The sequence below is a fragment of the Anarhichas minor genome, unplaced genomic scaffold (assembly GCF_050575085.1).
Source record: "Anarhichas minor isolate MPS153535 unplaced genomic scaffold, ASM5057508v1 ptg000067l, whole genome shotgun sequence".
Classification (NCBI taxonomy): domain Eukaryota; kingdom Metazoa; phylum Chordata; class Actinopteri; order Perciformes; family Anarhichadidae; genus Anarhichas; species Anarhichas minor.
The window spans coordinates 1,263,899-1,283,166 of record NW_027466513.1 but is presented as its reverse complement, the minus strand read 5'-3'; the positions used below and the strand labels follow the sequence as shown (position 1 = coordinate 1,283,166).

Below are 19,268 nucleotides of genomic sequence, written 5' to 3'. Positions count from 1 at the left end.
TAAAACCCTTTGAATTCTGAAATCTTACCAATGACCCGTCCAGTGGTGATGTCGATGAAATATCCTGGTCTCTCACTGCCGCACAGGATCGCAAACCCGTCTGTGAGGACATAAGACATGAGTTTATGAAAGCTCCTTTTTAGTTACTTATACCTTCTACATGTGTGTGTGTGTATGAGACCTCACCGGTGCTGGGCACAGGACACTGTTCACAGGGTTTATTCCATGCACGGCCAATGTTGTAGGAGCAGCAGCACATCTTTTTGGACATGTTGAAGGTCAGCTCTCCGTCACATGTCCCGTTATCAGAGTAAAAGTTCCTGTAGCAGTAGCTCTTTCTCATATCTGTGTGTGTTCATAAGAGAAATGTTGCTGAATGTTACTATATCTTGCTGATTGATAACTTCATGAGAGGGCGGCGTGCAGACCTACCCATGCAGTTGTTCCCGCCGTTGACCTGCATGTAGTCCACAGGGCAGATACAGGTGTAGTTTCCAATGGTGTTGTAGCACTGGCCTGGGCCGCAGATACCCGGTCGTTCACACTCATTGACATCTGCACACAGAAAGAAGGACAGACGGCAATTAGTCAATGTTTTTATTGTTGTAGTTGAGGTGAAAAAAACGTATTTATTTAAAATGTGGAATTAAAAGCAAGGTGGAATGAGTGCGATAAAGATAACACACGATAAAAATTTCTTCTAGAAATCTACCTCTCTGCTAGATATTTCAATCATATACATTGTGTTTAACAACCCCCCCCCCCCCCCCACACACACACAACTACAGCGACACACATGCTGGGATTTGCTTTTAACATCTTCTACTCATATCAATAATAATTTTCCTAATAGCTTTCCTTGTTTCTATACTTCTCTATCAACATTACTGCTTGTTCCTTACAGCCCAGCTAACAGCTGAACTGTTGATTGGCTAGAGACATAGTGGATGTGCAGTCCTGGACTTTACAGAGCAGGCACACGCTTTTGTTCTCCTGGCCAACAAACACACGCTAATTAAAATGCCGCCAGCCACATGTCATTGTCTAACCCTTAGCCCCCTCCACTCCTCTCTTTGTTCCTGTTTCTCTTTTCTAAACACCCTTCTCATTTATCTTCGCCCCCCCCCCCCCCTTCCCATCTTTCATTCCTTCGTCGCTCCCTCCCTCTGTCATCTCTGGCCCGTCTACAGGGTACTCAGTGTACTTCCCCGAGGAGAGGGCTGACCACATCAGAGCCTTGCTCCTCTGGACACAGTTAGGCGCTCAGCTGTCTCATCATCCTAGTTGAGCTTTGCAGGGTTAGCAACAGACGGGAACTCGAGCAGAGACACGTTGAGCTAGAATGAGCTGCAGTGTCGTCTACGGGACAAAAAGGGGCCAATACTTCTTTGTCTCTTTGCTCTCAATGCTTTCTCCCCTCTTTCCATGTGTCCTCACTGAACGAAGGCCTTTGCGGATGGACTCAATTTCCATCCCACTGAAACGTCCCAGGGCAAGAGCTAGAGTGGAATAGGTCGCCTGTGTGTTCATGTGTCAGTGGGGCTGCATAGGAATATAAATACGTGTGTGTGAGTGTGTGTTTAATACCTTCACAGACTCTGGTATCTGGGTTGAGGGCGTAGCCTCTCGGACATTCACACTGGAAGCTGCCAAAGGTGTTGATGCACTGTCCTCCCTGGCACAAGCCTGGCAGCTCCTGGCACTCATTGATGTCTGCCAGAGAGAGAGAGGAAACACTCAGTGGGCATTGTGTGTGTGTGTGTGTGTGTGCTATTTGTGTCTCTAAGTGTGCACAGGAGCAAACTGACACAAAGACATGGTAGCATGTTGCTGCCTGACCTTCCAAGATGACAGTGATGGGGTTTGGTCTGAAGCCTTCTCCTCCAGGACACAGCGTCTTGTACTCGGCTGTAACACAGCACAGTAACAAACACATGAACAAGCAACAACGACACAGCGCAAAAGCCACAATCAAGATTGTTTTAATGCAGGATTTGACGTTAACTATCAGCCAGCTCAGATCTCAGGAGTTATTCACAGTTTTTGTTCTTGTCATAGAAGCAAGTATTTCCTCGAGCTGAAAAGGATGAGTCATTCCCTGCAATGTTTTGAACCATCTGTTGGCAATTTCAAGTAAGTTGCACAAAGCTGTCTCATCTTTACCAGCAACAACATTTACAGCAAACACCATGGAACAAAACAACTAATAAAAGGATTTGACAGGCTGTTGATCAAAGCCAGTGACAATGAAATTACTTTGCCAGATAGTGACATTCAAAATTCATTTTTTAGCCACTTCCCCGCCCATTCAGTAATCCAAAGTCTACTCAACTCTTTACTTATTGAGTGATGACAAGACAGAGACTGAAACTTTAAGACAACTTGGCTACATAAACTGAAAAAACAACAACTTTGTTCTCAGGGCAGGAAAATACCTGACAAAGTAGCAGCGACTTTGTTTCTTGACATTTGTATTGGCTCTCCTTTCTTATTATCCATTCTTATCATCTGCAACTGACTCTATTGTGAAAATAACGGCATAATTGTTCATTTTAATTATATGCCCATGTATCAGGAGTTCTGTGGTTGACTTGGATTGGTGGAAATAACTTCATAAATGTTGCTGCATCTCTCATGTTAAAAAAAGATGCATGTTGTTGTTGATTCAGGTTCATTCAGTAACGATGCACTTGTTTGTTTCTAAATAAAAAACTCACTTCGATAACTTGAGGAGGTTTTAATTGAAGTAAGTAATAAATCATTAAATTCTAATGTCTCAAGCGATAGAACTTGCTGCTGGGAGGCGAGTTATGTCGCTTAGGCAAGAGCTCGTTATGTCGCTCTGGCAAGAGCTTGCAAACCTTGCTATCGAACTGAAACAAAAATAAACACACACTTTGCTGGCAAAATCTAAATAAGGATGGGTTGACTCACTTGAGTTGACGAAGGGGCATGATTCACAGGGATTTCCCCAGCCCAGGCCCAGGGAGCAACAGCAGGATGCTTTGGAAACACCAACTCCAATCTCATTGGAGCATTCCAAGCTCTCTGATGCATCTCCTCGAGAACGAACATCTAGGTAGCAGCTTCCAGAGCGAGTGTCTGTAAACACACACACACACACACACACACACACACACACACAGGTGTTCAGGTATACAGGTGTGTCTTGCCTTTGCCTCAGAATTAGTTAAATGATTAGCTAAGCTCAAACACCAACAATGTGTAGTGAGAACTTGTTGAGTCTCACCTACACAGCCCACCCGAGTGGGGTTGAGTTCAAAGTCTGCAGGGCAGTTACAGTGATAGCTTCCAGGGATGTTGACACATATTCCATTAATACAGATGGTCGGGTCTGCACACTCATTGATGTCTGAGAGAAAAAGACAAAGCAACAGTCTATGAATGTTCTTTATCTCCACAGAAATATGTTCACAACAGCCAAGAGAGAAGCAGTGACTTCCCCTCTAAATCTCAGAGGGGATATGAGAGCTGTTCACTGCTGTTGCTCCATTTCTTTTACATTTAAAAAAAAATCTCCTCAGCCCATTGGGGCATAAACAGAGCATCATTGGGGCTGGCAGCTTGACTGGTGTGTCGACTAGTCTTACCTGTGCAGTTGCCTCCACTCCTGTCCAGTTCATAACCAATGTTACATTCACATCTAAAAAGTCCTGGGATGTTCTGGCAACGTCCATTGACACAGATGTCAGCAAAGGTACATTCGTCTATGTCTGTAAAAGAGAGAAAGTTAGAGAGAGAGAGAGAGAGAGAGAGAGAGAGAGAGAGAGAGAGAGGCCCAGCTGTGAGGGATTAGTGGATCATGGGATCATCGTGGAAAATTGGCAGCCAGCAATAGGAAGTGAAGGCCGCTCACCTTTGCTAAAGAATGACAGTTCTGGGGCAAAAAAAAATGCCCAGACAGACACACACATACACTATCAGAGCAGCAGCCAAGGTTATGAAATTGTGCTCTTCCACATCATTAGACTCTGCACAAATCATTACTGTCCAGTGCTGCCTGAGCTGAGACAGGCAGGACTGGACAGGTTATTTCAGGATGTTAGACACATCAGCACAATGAGGTCAGTCTGCTGCTCATTCGATTGAATCCAGCAATGTCTTATCACTGGAAGCATGAGTCACACTCGTCTTCTACCAGTCATAAATGTGCTCATTGTGTCGACGCTACAGTAATTTAGCTAGACAGATCTACTGTCCGTGGGATATGGCAAACCTGAATTGCAGGTAAGCATATCACCAAGGTCTTTAATCCAGAGATGTGTCTTAAAGGTTCAGCATTATCTCAAAAAAGAACTTGAAAATAATAAAAGACAGTTTCTAGACCAATGTAAACATCAGTTCAGCCAGCAGGATGTCGGAAATTAGATTCAGACCACATGGCCTTTTGTTACCACTCTATTCTGTATCCTTTGTAAGTCTGTACAGCGTATAGACAGACTTTTTGCACAATAAATGTTAAATAGAAATAAACTTGCCTTAAATACAATGACAATTTGCGCTTTAGGGGAGCAAAAATCTTTGGGCGTGAATTTCTATGGTGCAAAAAAGAGTTCCTTTCACCCAGTCCATTGTTTATCTGCATCAGGAAAAATCACAGACCTTTATCACTCTAAACTGTATAACATGGACATGAGCCAATGAAGGGAATGTTTAATTAACTCAAGACAAAACTAAAGTCAGTGCCCACTCAACCTCGTGTCTGAGTGTTAAGAAGGCTAAACGATTGCATGCTAATGTTAGCTAACTAGTGTTCTCACCTTTAAGCTATTTCCTCATGCTGCTCAACCAAACACAGAGTAACATGAGTGAAAATAGGTTAAAAAACAGGAAAAATAGACTATGAAAAAAGATTAATACAAATATTTACACATAGTCTATGTTGGGGACAAAAGCAGAATTACATTGACAGTGAACACATTAGCTAAAATAACGTTATCTAACAAGAAACGTTTGGACAGCAAGGTTGTCATCAGCCGATGTCTGCTATTTTAACCCTCAAACTAACCGACCACCAAACCAACAACCAAATTTCTCTAAAGTTGTCAGTCTCTTTGTTCTCACAACTAAAACGACTTGGCCGCTGAGCTCATTGTGTGCTTCCTATCTCGAGCTCATGAGTGCCATTTGAAGGCAACATCTGTTTGGATCATTTGTTTCTCCAAACAGGGAAACAAACAACCATTCATTAGAGTAGCCGAACACCAGGCCTGTTTGAATCACTCAACCTAATTTAGGATGTGGGCACCAATTCAGAGGTCTGGAACCAACATAGTCAGGAATAGCAGTGTTGTATTGTTTTACCCTCGCAGGCCTTTCCTTCAGGAGACGGGATGAAGCCCATGTCACATTCACAGCGGAAGCCTCCTGGCATGTTCAGACAGTGGCCACTCTCACACAGGTTGCCGTTCTCTGCGCACTCATCGCTGTCTGTAGGGGTGATCAAACACACATTCACAGTCCGTATACACACAATGCATTAGTGTATCTTTTAAAAAAGCAATACATGTGGTTTTAGAAGTGTGACCTGAGCAGTGGAATCCATCTCCAGAGAATCCATCCTTGCACGCACAGCGATATGAGCCCATGGTGTTGAGACAGTCAGCGTTGTTGCTGCACATGTGTGTCCCATTGGAGCACTCGTCCAGGTCTGAAACACAACAAAGTCCCATAACATGTATGCATGTGGAAACTACTTCATCCAAAAAATTGCTTTTGTCATGCCAGAGTATTTGTAACCTTTTGTTTTGGTTGCTAAATCAAAAACAGTGAGATATTCTCACATCAGCTTTCTAGGATACTGCCAAAATGTTAAAGAAATGTCTATTCCTTTTATGAGATCGATGGAGCCATTGAGTGGCAGCATTTACCTGTGGGGTTAAAGGCCATCAGCCTTACCTGTGCATTTGAGGCCGTCGCCAATCCATCCTGGAGCACAGTTGCATTTGAAGCCGCCAGCTGTGTTGGTGCAGGTAGCATGTCTGTCACAGTTATGTGCTCCGATCTCACACTCATTGACATCTGAAATAGAGGAAACAAACGAGGGGACATGTAAAGAAAAATAGGCAGTGCTCTGATGGTCTGATGATTTGGGTCTGCATTCTCAGTCCAGTGGGGTTCTTGGCATTGTGGGGCGAGTTGATGCTTGGTTTGAATTGCATACAGACAGCAGCAGGAGACGACGGGACTAAGTCTTTCTGGGTCACTGTCTCCGCCATGTATTTCAGAGCAGAAGGCAAAGAGACATTCTCATGATCTCCGATACTAATAGCCTTCCTGCAGAGGTTTAATGAGCAGACCCCGTCTCTGGATTTTCATTGTGCAAGTGTGTCCGGGGAGCTATGAAGAACGCCAAGAGGGAGAACGATATCCTAACGCTAAGGCCTTGTTCTGTCTGCTCAGTCTGAACTAGTATTTCTGAGGTTATTTTAGGCAAAGATTTCCCTCTTTGCACACAGACCCCCAGAACCTCTCATATGAGGCTTTTATAACAGCCCTCTTTTAGTGCTCATGTTTGGTTTTCTCACCACCCCAGATGTCAAGTTTGGAAATGTAATCTTTCCCAAATATAATTTCGATAAAAATGCGATGTGGTAACGTGCCAACTCTACAAATAAACATTCCTTCACGGCAAAACCATTAAAATTATATCTGAACTCTGGATGAAATATTGAGGCACTTAGCAGATAATGCGGTTATAAAAGTACCTCTCTATATGGGCTAACCTATTGTATCTGGCCATGGACTCTAATAAATGAACAACACCAATTAATGGGAACAATTAAAACCAATAAGATTTCCATGAAGTGAATGTGGCTCTGCAGCTCTTGTTCTTCAAGCAGTTCTGACATTATCAACTACATGGGACAATGGAAAAAGCCTGTATGGTGTTACAACAATGACGACTGCTAATATGAGTCAAAACAACCCTGTGAAAACTGACCAACACAATGTCTTGCCCCGTGTTACAGCTTTGATAGAGAGATTGTGCAAGTTTGTGTGTGAATGTGTGTGTCCCTGTACATCAAGGGAAGCCATGCCATGAACTTGATCAAGATGTTAAGACTTATCAGCCAATGCGACGCACCCCTCTCTGTGTGTCTGTCTTTGTGAGGGTAGTAATTCAAAACACTGTCAATTAGAGATTACTGCTGCTGGTTTACAGTCTTCCTGAGGAGAGGGTACGGTATATTTACACTACATTTGATGACGGGGTTAATATGAGGGCTGGTAGCAAACAAATCTCCCTGGATTACAGACGGAATTAAAGATAATTTCCCACCAAGCCTTTGATGACAGAGAGAGCACAACAAACAGACACAGGTTCTCTTGTGGAAATGTAAAACGCAAACAGGGGTTGTTGTCAGCGGTCACAGCTGGTGTCAAAGAGGAGGCTTGATTTGACTATGGCGAATGTTTGACAGATGAAGGGCAAAAAAGGATATAAAAGGGAAAACAAAGAATTACACATCTGCCTACCTGGCTGTCCAGCTGTCTCCTAGTCTGTATGCCTGCCTGATTACCTGTGTATCTGTTTGTCCTTCTGTCTATATGTCTGCCTGCCTGTCTTGCTCGATGTCTAAATGCCTGCTAGTATGGCTGCCCTCCTGACAGCCCTGAAATAATAGCTATACACTACAAAATAGATAGAAATTCTAACTATCTGCTGATCCAAGCCATATTAAGCACATTAAATAATCCCATTTTACTAAATTTGAAGGCTCCCCTCGCTATTTATGTTTCATCCCTGACGAGCCCCTTTCCACTGTTTTTGTGAATAGCTATATGCTGTCATCGTCTCTATGTATCTGTTTTGACACAATGAATCCTGACACTGCGTAATTTCTGATAAACTACAACATCTGTGGCCACAAGACAACAGGGAGATAATGGTAAGCATTCAAATGCATTGTAACATTAGCACAAGTCGATAAAGCGGCTTTCACCGCCTACCTGCAAGAGTTTTCCGCCCCAAAGAAAGCAAATATTGCGCTACGGTCCAAGGCTAACATTAGCTATCTTTAGCCAACATAAGCCACTGGTTGTACCAAACTAAGCAGACTCATTTATAGGGAGACTATGTGGCAATAACCGGACAATGGTAACAAGTAGAGAAGAGTCATTAAGTTAACAAACTGAATCAGTAATGTCGGTTACACAACTATATAATAGAATATTAAAAGTAACCACTAAGGATCTAACATTAGCTAACTTTAGCCAACATAAGCTACAGGTTATACCAGACCAAATAAGACTGGATGCAAAACTTGTTTTTTTACTGCTTTTGAGCTTAACTTTTCATTTTTAAGAGGAAGATTGTGGTATGTGTTATGCTCAAAATGTTTGACAGTTTAGTCATTTAGCTTTAAGATGACAAAGTCAACACGATTAAGCTTTCGCCCTGATCCTCTCTTTAAAGTTAGGACACTCCCAGCCTTGTAAACTCCCCCAGCACATCTCCACCCAGTCCTAACTTTCTATTACACACGCAAGGACACAAAACTCCGTAAGTGTACATACAAACACTGACTCCATGCCTGCCCACTGAGTTGTCAGTGTTGTAGTGTGTAATAAATAAAAAGAGAAATAATTATTGTGGGAGATTCATCCACAGCTGGATCAGATCTGAGCTTGAGAGCACCACTTACTCATTAACACTCACACACACGCAAGAAGATTTAATCCACGCATACCAACGTGGTCACATGAAGCTTTTCGACAATGACAACACATTTCTTATTCATTTTTCGTCTAAATTGAAAGCGGATCCGACCCAAATAGACTAGCAGGTTTTGTTCACTTGTCTATAACAAGACATCCTGCCTGCCTGAGAGGAATTAGTGTCTTGATACCTTGGTATTCTGGGGCTGAAATTCCAAACCTGTGAATCAGCACCGGCTGCTTTACTGCAACCCCAGCTTTCTCAAAACAAATGAAATACTGTATGGACATTTTAATGCAATTAGAATGAGCAAGGGTGTGTGTGTGAGTGAGTTTGAATCATACTTCAGACCTGTTTATTTACGTCTGAAGGAAGACACGCTGCTGCTAACTGTGTGTCTGACTCATTTCGATAACCGAGATGAGGTCAGATAAGATTGCTGAAGGAAAACTCTCAACTACCCTTCAATTCCAAACTTTTAAGTGCCCTTGTAAATCAGACTTAACTCTGGCTCGACAAGGAGTGACTCCAAACTAGCAAAAGGGCTCTACTGGCCGGATGGACTTTGTATTTATGTGTTCTGGAGCCCTTTCAGGTGATTGCATGCTGCAGAACTCTTCCAACCATCACGTAATGTTTAACTGACCTTAATGAAAGAGCAACAAAGGAATAAACAAAGGTGCGATGTGATGCATGCATCTGACAGAAGACAGTGACCTCACTGCTCCTGCAGCAGTTGCTAGTAGCGCGTGTGAGTGTGTGTGTTAACGACGTTCGTGTGTTTGTGAGCGTGTTTCTCGTCAAGTCAGACAGGAGCTCTTGAATGAGGGTGAGTAATGTTAGAGCGGCTTCTGGTTAGCCAGACATTCTTCGTGCGTCCTCTCATTTCTCACCTCTGTCTTTGAGTTGCTTTCACTCCTGTAGTTTAACAAAACCACACACAAACACACACACACACACACCTCTCCTTCACCACTTAATCAGCAGCAGCGCCCTACTGACTCACCATCGTTTTCACTCCCATCCATGTTCTTCCACTGACAGGATGTTTTGTTGTGGTTAGGAATGTGTGGCTTTGTTTCGCTCACCTGTGCAGCCTGTGGTTCCCTTGCGGACAGAGTATCCCAGGTCACAGTGACAGATGAAGGATCCCTTCGTGTTCTCACAGTTCCCATTCAGACAGATGTTTGGATTCAGATCACACTCATCCACATCTAGACAGGGAGGGAAGAGAAGAGTGGAACAGAGAAAGAGCAAGAATTTTAATTTGCTAAACACAACTATAATAAAGGAAAAGATCATTACAAATTGATCAAATTCATTTTAGTTTGTAAGATGTGATATATGGAAGTGAGTCACAAAATAATTACATTAAGAACTAAAATAAACGTGTTAACCTTTATAAATACAGCAATAAGAGTGTTTGTGCTCACCGATCTAAAATACCTTACATCATTGATGGAAGGGTTTTGTTTCCTCGCTCAGTGGAACCAGACTTCTAAATGTCATGCATTCCTCCATGCTCAACCCAAACTAACACAATGTTCACTGTCTTGTAAATCAACAACAACAACATTACATTATGTTCTCTCTCACACACACAGAGTCATAGATCTGAGTCATTAAGTCTTATTCTCATGACTCATATCTTGGATAACCTTTAAGATAATCATTAAGGTTTTTTCAGTAAATCTCTCAGAACCCACTGAATCTAGTAAAAGCCGAGCACCAGAAGGGTGTTTTATTTCAGGCATAAAATGTGCATCCATTACCCAGGCAGGTCTTCATATCGTCAGATGACATGAAACCGTCGAAGCACAGGCACTGGTACGTCCCTGGGGTGTTGGTACACTGGCCTCCATCACAGACTTCTGGGCTCTCCTCACACTCATCGATATCTGAAGATTGAAGACAGAGAGGCAAATCAAAAATGAAATGTGAGCAGACAAAGTGTAGAGGACAGGAACAACTGTAATGAGTACTGGTAATCCAGGATTGAATGTTGATTTATTATTTACCCCACAGATTTTAATAGAACACATCAAGACCACAACATAAAACAATGTGACTTCAGGGGCATATTCCTCTTTCCTATGTAGGGCAGAATACAGGAGAATACAAGTACATTTACTTTGTCACTCATAAATCAGCACGGTCAATATAGGACACAGCTTTTACAACAATGTTTCAAGTTATTTCAAGCTCTTCTTTTGCACAAACTACTCTGAAATTACCCTTGTAGTGCCTTTGATCTCTGTCTGTATATCTGTCTCTGGTAAATAAAAGAATAGGAATCACAGGAGTCAGTCTACGTACGACACGTGAGGCCTACAGTCATGGAAATGAAATAAAATGCCAGGAATCAATAAACAAGCACCATCTACTTATCTAATCTATTTCGTAACATTTTGGATCTAATAGCAAATGATAAGTTGTCAGATTTGGCCTCAACTTTTTTTGTCTGCCGACCAACTTATGTTGTCTTTGAACATGTGCCAGTCAAATCCCAGCAGTGACTGTCTCTGTGTGTTCCTGCTCTTAAATCTGTTCTCTCTAAAAACAACCTTTTAAATTCCTTTAGTACTGCTGCATGTGCAATCTTCTCTCAATCTCAAAAACCTTGATTAAAATATTTTAAAGGTAGTTTTGTTTAGATAACACATATATTACAAATTGTAGGGATGAAAAGATGAACTACGACAGAATGACAGACAGAGAGATAAGACACAAAGCTACTTACCAGTGCAGCTTCTCAGGTCGGGCATCAGGGCGTATCCACTGTGGCAGCTGCACTCATAGCTTCCCTCTGAGTTGGTGCAGAAAGTCTCACAGCCACCGTTCTCAATGGTACACTCGTCGATGTCTGAGAGCCAGAAAAACCCACCGTCACATTTAAACTTCAGATGGAATCAAAAGAAACATCTCCGAGTGGAAATGATCAGTAATATGTTGAATACGCACCAACACACTCCAGTCTGTTCTCTGTAGATTTGTATCCCGTGTCGCAGGAACACTGGTAGCGGCCGATCATATTGACACACTGGCCGTTCCTGCACAGCCTGTCACTCAGGTCACATTCGTTGATATCTGTGAAAGAACAAAGCAAAAAAATCAAAGTATTTATAAATAAATAATCAGTACGGATAACTCCCTCATTTTTAAAGCTGAAGGTGCCATCGGCATGTTTGCATGATGGTTTTAATCTTCTTGCAAGTCAGGATGGAATAAATGGAGTAAGTCACACTCTCCTAAATGTCAATCACTTGCCCTTCGACGTGCCTTTGAGCAAGGCACCCACCTACAGTATGGCGTCACCAGCAATTAATTTCATTATCGATTTACCGGTTGATTTTTTTCTTGATTATTTGATTAATAATTTGGCTCATAATATCAAAAAAATTTCACAATTTCACAAAAACCCGAAGTTACAAATGTTACAAAACAGTCCAAAACTCAACTCAATAATATTAATTTTAATACTACGGAAACTACTGTTCATATTTTAAATATTAGAACCTTTAATATTATTGCAATTTTTGTCATTTGGCATTGACAAACGATGAATTGAATATTAGAATAGCTGCCTTTAAATTTTCTGTCGATCGACTAATTGATAATCGTTTCGGCTCTACACTCACAGTTAATTGCACTATTAAAACTCTTACAGTGGAGACACGAATCATACTTCAAGTATAACTTGTGACAGATGTTTCATGATGGATTCGGTACTTAATGGTGATATATAGGACCTTTCCAACTAAGAATCTGACATCATTGGGCACACTCTATCACACCCATCTCTGAAATATGCTAAATAACCAAGGTTTATTATCACTATCATCATTTTAGCACTTCAACGTGTTACTTCACCAGAGATAATGAAGACCATTGTCTCCGAAGGGATGAGGTGGGCAGTTTTCAGTAATGCTTTCATTGTTTTTATTACTTCTGGGGGTTATAAAGAAAATAAATGAGCGTGAAGGGCAGTGGTTGAGCATTAGGTCATGGACTGAATCCTTAATACTCTGAATTAGGTCATCAGAATGACACCCAGTGAATATTGCATGATCAGCGCAATGCAAACTAAACATGGGTTGAGTTGTGAAACTATAGAAAGCATGGGAAAAGTCAGGCGCTTCTCTCGTTCTGGTGGAAAGAGTGTGCTGTCGCTACTTTTCCAGTCAACTAGGTGCTCGAGTAATCAAAATGTGAAAAAAAGAATTCACACAAACTGACTTACTGGAAGAAACTGGTCACTATTGAGCCAACATGTTTCAACAAAATGTTCACTGAGGTGTTTTACAGAAAAGGGGCAACAAGTTGCCCATATATAGACAACAAGATGGCTGAATCTCAATTATCCAATCAGAGCTAGACACATAAAAAAGTTGTTTTTGTACCAGTACGTTTTTTATGAAAGTATCTTCATCGTGTCTGAGTCTGCATTTGTTGGATCCTTCTTGACTGTGCTGCTTCATCAGCCACAACACTGACACACTCCCACCCCACACAGAGGCAGAAACAGAGGAAGATGGAGTAGGACGAGCCAAAGCTTACTCATACTGTCTCCTCTGAGGCAGCAATTGGACTTGCTCATCTTCTTTTTGACCTTCTTTCCTCTCTCGGGAAAATAGAGTTGAAACTATATTCTGCAACACAGATTTCTCAAACAAAGGAGAAAAGCGAGAAGGAGGAAAAAGTTCGGAGACGCTGAGTCTGCTCGACTCCTCTCTGACGACCTCATCACTCACCTAGACAGGCCGAGCCATCTTGTGCGATCTCGTGTCCCTCGGGGCAGGCGCACTGGAAGCTGCCCTCTGTGTTTAGACATTCACCTCCACGGCACAGCAGAGGGTTCCTCTCGCACTCATCGATGTCTGATAGTGGACACAAGTAGAGATATTTGTGTTATGTTCAAACTGCAGGCAAATCAGATTTGTTTCTCGAGCGGCCAGAGCGCCAGACTGAGACGCACCTGCAGAATCCTATTTGGAACCGCATTTAAAACCACCTGCAACTGTGATTTAGATCCTGTTTGCAGAAATCCCATTTAATGTGTTGTTTATTTGCTGTTCAGACTTTCTAAAATGAATCTGGATATGACAAAAACCTATTTGAGCTGGCAGTCTGAACAAGACCTTAGTGTTAGAGTTCAGCAGCTTCATGGCTGGAAGTGATGTTAAGAAGCTAGATTCATGATGGTAACAACGATAAAGTGTTTGGTAAAAAGGTCTATAATTATTTTACATGTTAGTTATTTTTGTTCGCCTGCTAGCCCAGTCAGTACCAACATCTTATGACTGCAAACCCGTCTGCATTAGTTCCATTCCTTTATGCTTTTTTTTTTTGCCACAGCTTGCAAGTAAATTTTGTCGTGCCAATTTTGGTCTAAAGGCAGCTTTAGGCCGACAAAAGTATTGAGACTCTCCATTTTGTGTGTACAATTTCTCCTAAGAAGTTAATCAAACGGCAACAACGACGAACCAGAACAGAAATAGAACGTTAAGTATTTTCTCAGATGGCAGAACATTAGGACTTGTACTGTAGCTGCATATGAAAATCATTGCGTGTCCCTCACATGCAGGTCAAGTATGTAATAAAGAACAATTATCTTTTAAGACTTTATGGAGCAGTTATTCAAAGTGATTGTGACGAGACTTTGGCTGCACAGACTAGACCCCTTTCAACACCCAACAGGGGTTTAAATGAAGTCAGTTTAATTCTCCGTCTTTCTCTCACACACACACACATATATATATATGTACAAATGCACACAGCCTGCAAATTTCAGATTACATCAGCCGTCTAAACAGTGAGTCCCGTGTCTAGCCTAAGCACCTCATTCAGAGGGAGTGTGGAGGAGATGGCCGGGTTGTGATTAGGACTGGGGATGTGAGGCAGGTCTTCCCTATACTTGGAGACCTTTATAGGTTGGCAAAGCAGTCTGCTCTTTAGATGTTGCCCATTTAACAGGGTGTGTGAGAGAGTTGTTAAGAAGATCAAGTTTCTCGCACATGTCCTCACAGACTAAATGATTTCATATGAAAGAGTGCTGTCTCTGCATGTAGCGGTGCCAAATCACCTCCCGCTGAAGATTCAGTGTAGGTGTTTTTAGTGTCTGCAGGTGTCGGTGTGTGAGGATTCGCCACTCACCCATGCAGTTTTTCATCATCATGAAGCCACTCTCATAACCTTCGAAGCACTCGCATTTAAAATCTCCGACTGTGTTGACACATCTGCCCTGTCCACACAGGTCCGGAGAGATGTGGCACTCGTCAATGTCTGCAGGACAGGAACGCAAAAAAACTCAGCAAGGTAGAACTTCTCTTTAAAACACCATTAACATTCCCGCATGCAGAGAAAAACATTTAGAGAGCTCCATGGATTCATTATAAATATAGAGAGATACAAATTTAAAAAAAACATGATGAAACATTTGTTTTGTAGATATTTTCAACTCTGTAACAAAGAACAAAGAAGTGAGGAACTGATAACATTAGTAGCAAAAAGCAATGACGCTAAGGTACAAAATATGAATATAAGTCAAACCAAGCGAAAAAGTACAAAAGGTTACAACAAAGAAAGGCTGTAAAATGAGATAAAGAGGTGAATTTATGGAGGACTTAGGCAGCCTTAGCTCTTCAAGCAGATTCTTCCAAAGTCTAAAGCTAAAGAACTGATCCCCTTTGAATTTAATCCACATTCTGAAACACTCAACACAAAGACTCTCTGCTGGGATCTCACTCATATGGGGTTAAAAGGCCTCAGATATCATTTACTTACTGAGACCATATACATTATTTCAAAATAAAGCCATGGCACTGGCATTTAAAGCTAAAATGATGTGTGCACATTTCACCAGAGCAGTAATGCAGACTACAGGGACCAGCTCCAACAAGTCCAAAGCAGCCATACTCTCATTAGACTGAATGAGCTGAGTGTGGGCAATGGCTTTACACCACAGTACTGTGATTAGCCTTGGCAGAGGGATTCAGAGAGGGGACCTGATGAAGAATGACTCAACTGGTACATTTACAATGGAGCTGAGATATTAAGCAAACTTTCCAGCCAAAAATAGCAGCTAGTACATGTATATCAGCTTTTATATTATTGGCAATGTGAACAGCTCATTCCAGAAGAGCTTCAAATTATTTTGGTAAAAATAATGATTTTTAATCAGTTAAGTATTTTTCAATGTGTTAGTGAAAATAGTGAAATATGCCAATCACAATGTTTCCAGAGTCATAGTTAACATCAAATTGCCCCAAAACTCAAAGAGATAAAAAATAACAATGATATAAAACAGAGATCCTTACAATTCTGAAGCTGGGACCAGCAGATGTTTGATATTTTTGCTTGATAAATAACTAAAATGATGAATCAATTATCAACTTGTTGTTGATTAGTTTCCTTGTCGACTAGATGACAATTAATCGTCTAATTGCTTCAGTACTACTCACCAGTGCAATTCCTCTCATCAGAGTCCAGAGCATAGCCGCCATCACAGCGACACCGGAAGCTCCCGATGGTGTTTCTACACCTTCCATTTGAGCACAGGCTGTTTATCATCCTGCATTCATTTAAATCTGAGGGAAGGAGCAGAGGGTTGAAGACAGGTGAGAGACCATTAATGAAACAACCCACGCAGTCTGTCTGTGGAGGGTGCGGTACCTTTGAGGAAGGGTCTGCCGTTGATGAAGTCCCCCCTGTGCGAGAAGCCTGGGCCACGAGGACAGAGCTGGGTATATTCTGGAGTGCCCCTCTCCGGACACTCGTCACACTCGGGGCCCCAGGCTACACCCACTGAGCAGCAGCAGGCATCCACACGCTGCTTCCCTGAGATGGGAGCCCCACAGCGCTCATCGTCATGGGTGAGGTAACAATGCTCCATACGCAGGTCTGGAAGTCACACGTACAGTATATTACATGCATTTGTAGTAAAGTGGTGTAAATGACACATTTAACAGATGACATCAATTCCACTACACGTGGACAGTACCCACCAATGCACGTCCTGCCGCTCACATCAACAGTCATTCCTGGAGGGCACTGGCAGAAGAAGGAGCCCGGTGTGTTGATGCATTTGCCATTGATACACACTCCGGGAAACACTTGACACTCGTCCACATCTGACAGTCGGCAGAGAAAATAAAGCAACATGAACAGCAGGTCCAGTGTTTCAAATTACTAAAACGAGATACAAGTGCATTTCTGGTTCTAAATGGAATCAAAGCAGACCGTACCTTCACAGACATTTCCTTTGACTCTGGCAAAGCCTTTACCGCAGATTGGATCTGAAAAAGAAGGGCACCCAATAAAATGTCAGTCAATGCAGGTATGTGGTTTACTAAAATGTGCAAAAACGGTGCATGTTGATCATCTCACCTTTTTCACATTTGGCACACGGACTGTTCCAGGCTTCTCCCAGTGTGGAGCAGCAGTGGGACTTCAGTGTAGCCCCGTTGATGTTGACCTCACAGCGATTATTGACTATCTTCAGCCAGCAGGTGCTCTTAGTAGTCTCTGTTTTAATGAAACAACCCTTATAGTTACTTGACATTCAGTTATGTGGAATTAAATAACACATGGGTCAACATGTTGAATATAGATCTTTGATGCCAAAGGTCTGTATTTAATTAGTTGAATCAATTCATCTTCATAGCTGTTCTTAAATAAAAGGGAGTGCTGAATAGCTTACTTGTAGTCAACTTGCCCTAGACGGGACAACCACTCTCTTCTGGCTTCACTATGAGCTCATTTCATTCAAGTGTGACAGTGCTGGTAGAGCATTTGACCCAACTCTTCTCACAACACGATGCTCACTCACCGATACACTCCATCCCAGTGCTGTCCAACGAACTGCCGAGTGAACACAAACACACAAAGGACCCTTGGCTGTTCCTACAATCTCCATTAACACAGGGGCTAGACAGACACTCATCCACATCTGTGGGAGACAAAAAACAAACAACAGATCTGTTTTTCTCAATTTGGTCATTTCTTATCCATCTGATATAGCAGCCGTGCAGTGAGGAAGTGACATTGTGCTGTACAACAGAATGAATGAGTCTCTGACCCATGCAGACGTCTGTCTCAGGATCGAAGACGTATCCTTTGGGACACTGACAGGTGAAACTGCCTGGCGTGTTCCTGCACAGACCGTTTTCACACAGCTGCCTGTTCATCAGACACTCATCAATATCTGAGGGAAAAACACATCCAGAGAGAGAGAGAGACAGGATGACTTTCCTCAAACTGGCTTTTGATATGAGGGCTGTATGCTTTCATTTTCAAGTTAACCTACCGACACAGTTTTTGCCCGTCAGGTCTACCTCAAAGCCTTCATTGCAGGTGCATTTGTAGGACCTCAACATGTTCTCACACACCCCATTCTGGCAGATGTCTGGGTCGAGGGCGCACTCGTTAATATCTGAGAAGGCAAAGAATAACCTGTTGAACGTCACAGTATGAAAAAACTTTACCACCAGTAATAACCGGTGATAATTTAATTTAGTTTTAATATCAATGGAAGACCCACGACGAGCTTGCGTTCGTTACCTCTTGCATCGCCGCTTATGCCAGGGCCACTGGGGCACAGAGCCAGGAACTCAGCTGCAACAAAACATATATATATTTGATAAAAAAAGAAGAAATACCAGCATTTGAGAAAATATCACATTTGCCAAAATTCAAGAAATCTCAAAGCAAAACATTTAATACCATGTTATTATCCATTTCCATGCTTTGTCATTTAGCCAAGATGTATATAAAACCGTCTCCTTAATGTGGTGGAGCTCTGGCGTCTTTTGATACAGAAACTTTAATTGGCAGGACTAATGACAAGTGACTGGATGACGTGTGTGTTCGTTTGTGCGTGCGTGTGTGTGTGTGTTTGGAGGCTGTCAATGTCTCCTAACTGTGGGCGTCTCTGTCAAGCAAGTTAGCGATGACTTCATCACCGCTATTCTGTCATTTGTGAAATCCAAGCTACAATGTCAGAGAACACGAAGCATTTGATCTGGTCATCCTGACTTTGACAGGTGTGTTTTGAATTAAACACAAGTGTGCATGTGTGTGTGTGTGTGTGTGTGTGTGTGTGTGTGTGTGTATGTGTGAGGCGGCAGGAGGTGGCTCCATATATGTAAAAGGCGGGGTGATTCTAGTATCCGTACCAGAGGTTTGTGGTGGGCAGGGTTGGCAGGGCTCTCCGTAGGAGTAATCTGTGCTGGCACAGCAGCACTCCGACTTGGTCACAGATCCAAATAAAGGCCTAACACACTGCCCTCGCTTGTAGCCACCATAACACGTACTGCGCATATGTGTATCTGTTTTGGACAAAAAAAAAGACAAGAGTGTGTGCGAAACAGAGATGAGGCAAAAGAGGCTAGAGACAGAACGAAGGAGAGAGACAGAGAGGCAAGAGTCCGTAGCTCCAAAAAAGCAACAACACTGGCAAAACAAATGGTTGTTCCCTCTCCATAATATCCAGGGATTTGAAGCATTCTTCTGCGCTGATATCATCCAGACGAAGAACTCACCCAGAATGAACAACAGCATTTCAACACTTTCCACTCAATACACAAAG

At 42.3% G+C, this 19,268-nt stretch overlaps 1 protein-coding gene across 1 annotated transcript in view; it reads right to left on the bottom strand.

Annotated features, from left to right (window-relative positions):
- The window catches only part of fbn1 (fibrillin 1), a 58,391-nt gene that overhangs the window by 16,837 nt on the left and 22,286 nt on the right, over nt 1-19,268 (bottom strand). Inside the window, exons 16-42 of the mRNA XM_076078764.1 lie at nt 18,856-19,008; nt 18,242-18,295; nt 17,988-18,113; nt 17,760-17,885; nt 17,511-17,630; nt 17,069-17,206; nt 16,927-16,977; nt 16,687-16,812; nt 16,355-16,582; nt 16,144-16,269; nt 14,837-14,965; nt 13,435-13,560; nt 11,645-11,770; nt 11,424-11,546; nt 10,456-10,581; nt 9,772-9,897; nt 5,920-6,042; nt 5,549-5,671; nt 5,326-5,451; nt 3,612-3,734; nt 3,251-3,373; nt 2,935-3,102; nt 1,840-1,908; nt 1,588-1,713; nt 433-555; nt 187-345; nt 29-100 (exon numbers count right to left, since the gene is read on the bottom strand). Coding sequence (XP_075934879.1) covers nt 29-100; nt 187-345; nt 433-555; nt 1,588-1,713; nt 1,840-1,908; nt 2,935-3,102; nt 3,251-3,373; nt 3,612-3,734; nt 5,326-5,451; nt 5,549-5,671; nt 5,920-6,042; nt 9,772-9,897; nt 10,456-10,581; nt 11,424-11,546; nt 11,645-11,770; nt 13,435-13,560; nt 14,837-14,965; nt 16,144-16,269; nt 16,355-16,582; nt 16,687-16,812; nt 16,927-16,977; nt 17,069-17,206; nt 17,511-17,630; nt 17,760-17,885; nt 17,988-18,113; nt 18,242-18,295; nt 18,856-19,008 — 3,339 coding nt within the window. The remainder of the gene's footprint in view (nt 1-28; nt 101-186; nt 346-432; nt 556-1,587; nt 1,714-1,839; nt 1,909-2,934; nt 3,103-3,250; nt 3,374-3,611; nt 3,735-5,325; nt 5,452-5,548; nt 5,672-5,919; nt 6,043-9,771; nt 9,898-10,455; nt 10,582-11,423; nt 11,547-11,644; nt 11,771-13,434; nt 13,561-14,836; nt 14,966-16,143; nt 16,270-16,354; nt 16,583-16,686; nt 16,813-16,926; nt 16,978-17,068; nt 17,207-17,510; nt 17,631-17,759; nt 17,886-17,987; nt 18,114-18,241; nt 18,296-18,855; nt 19,009-19,268) is intronic.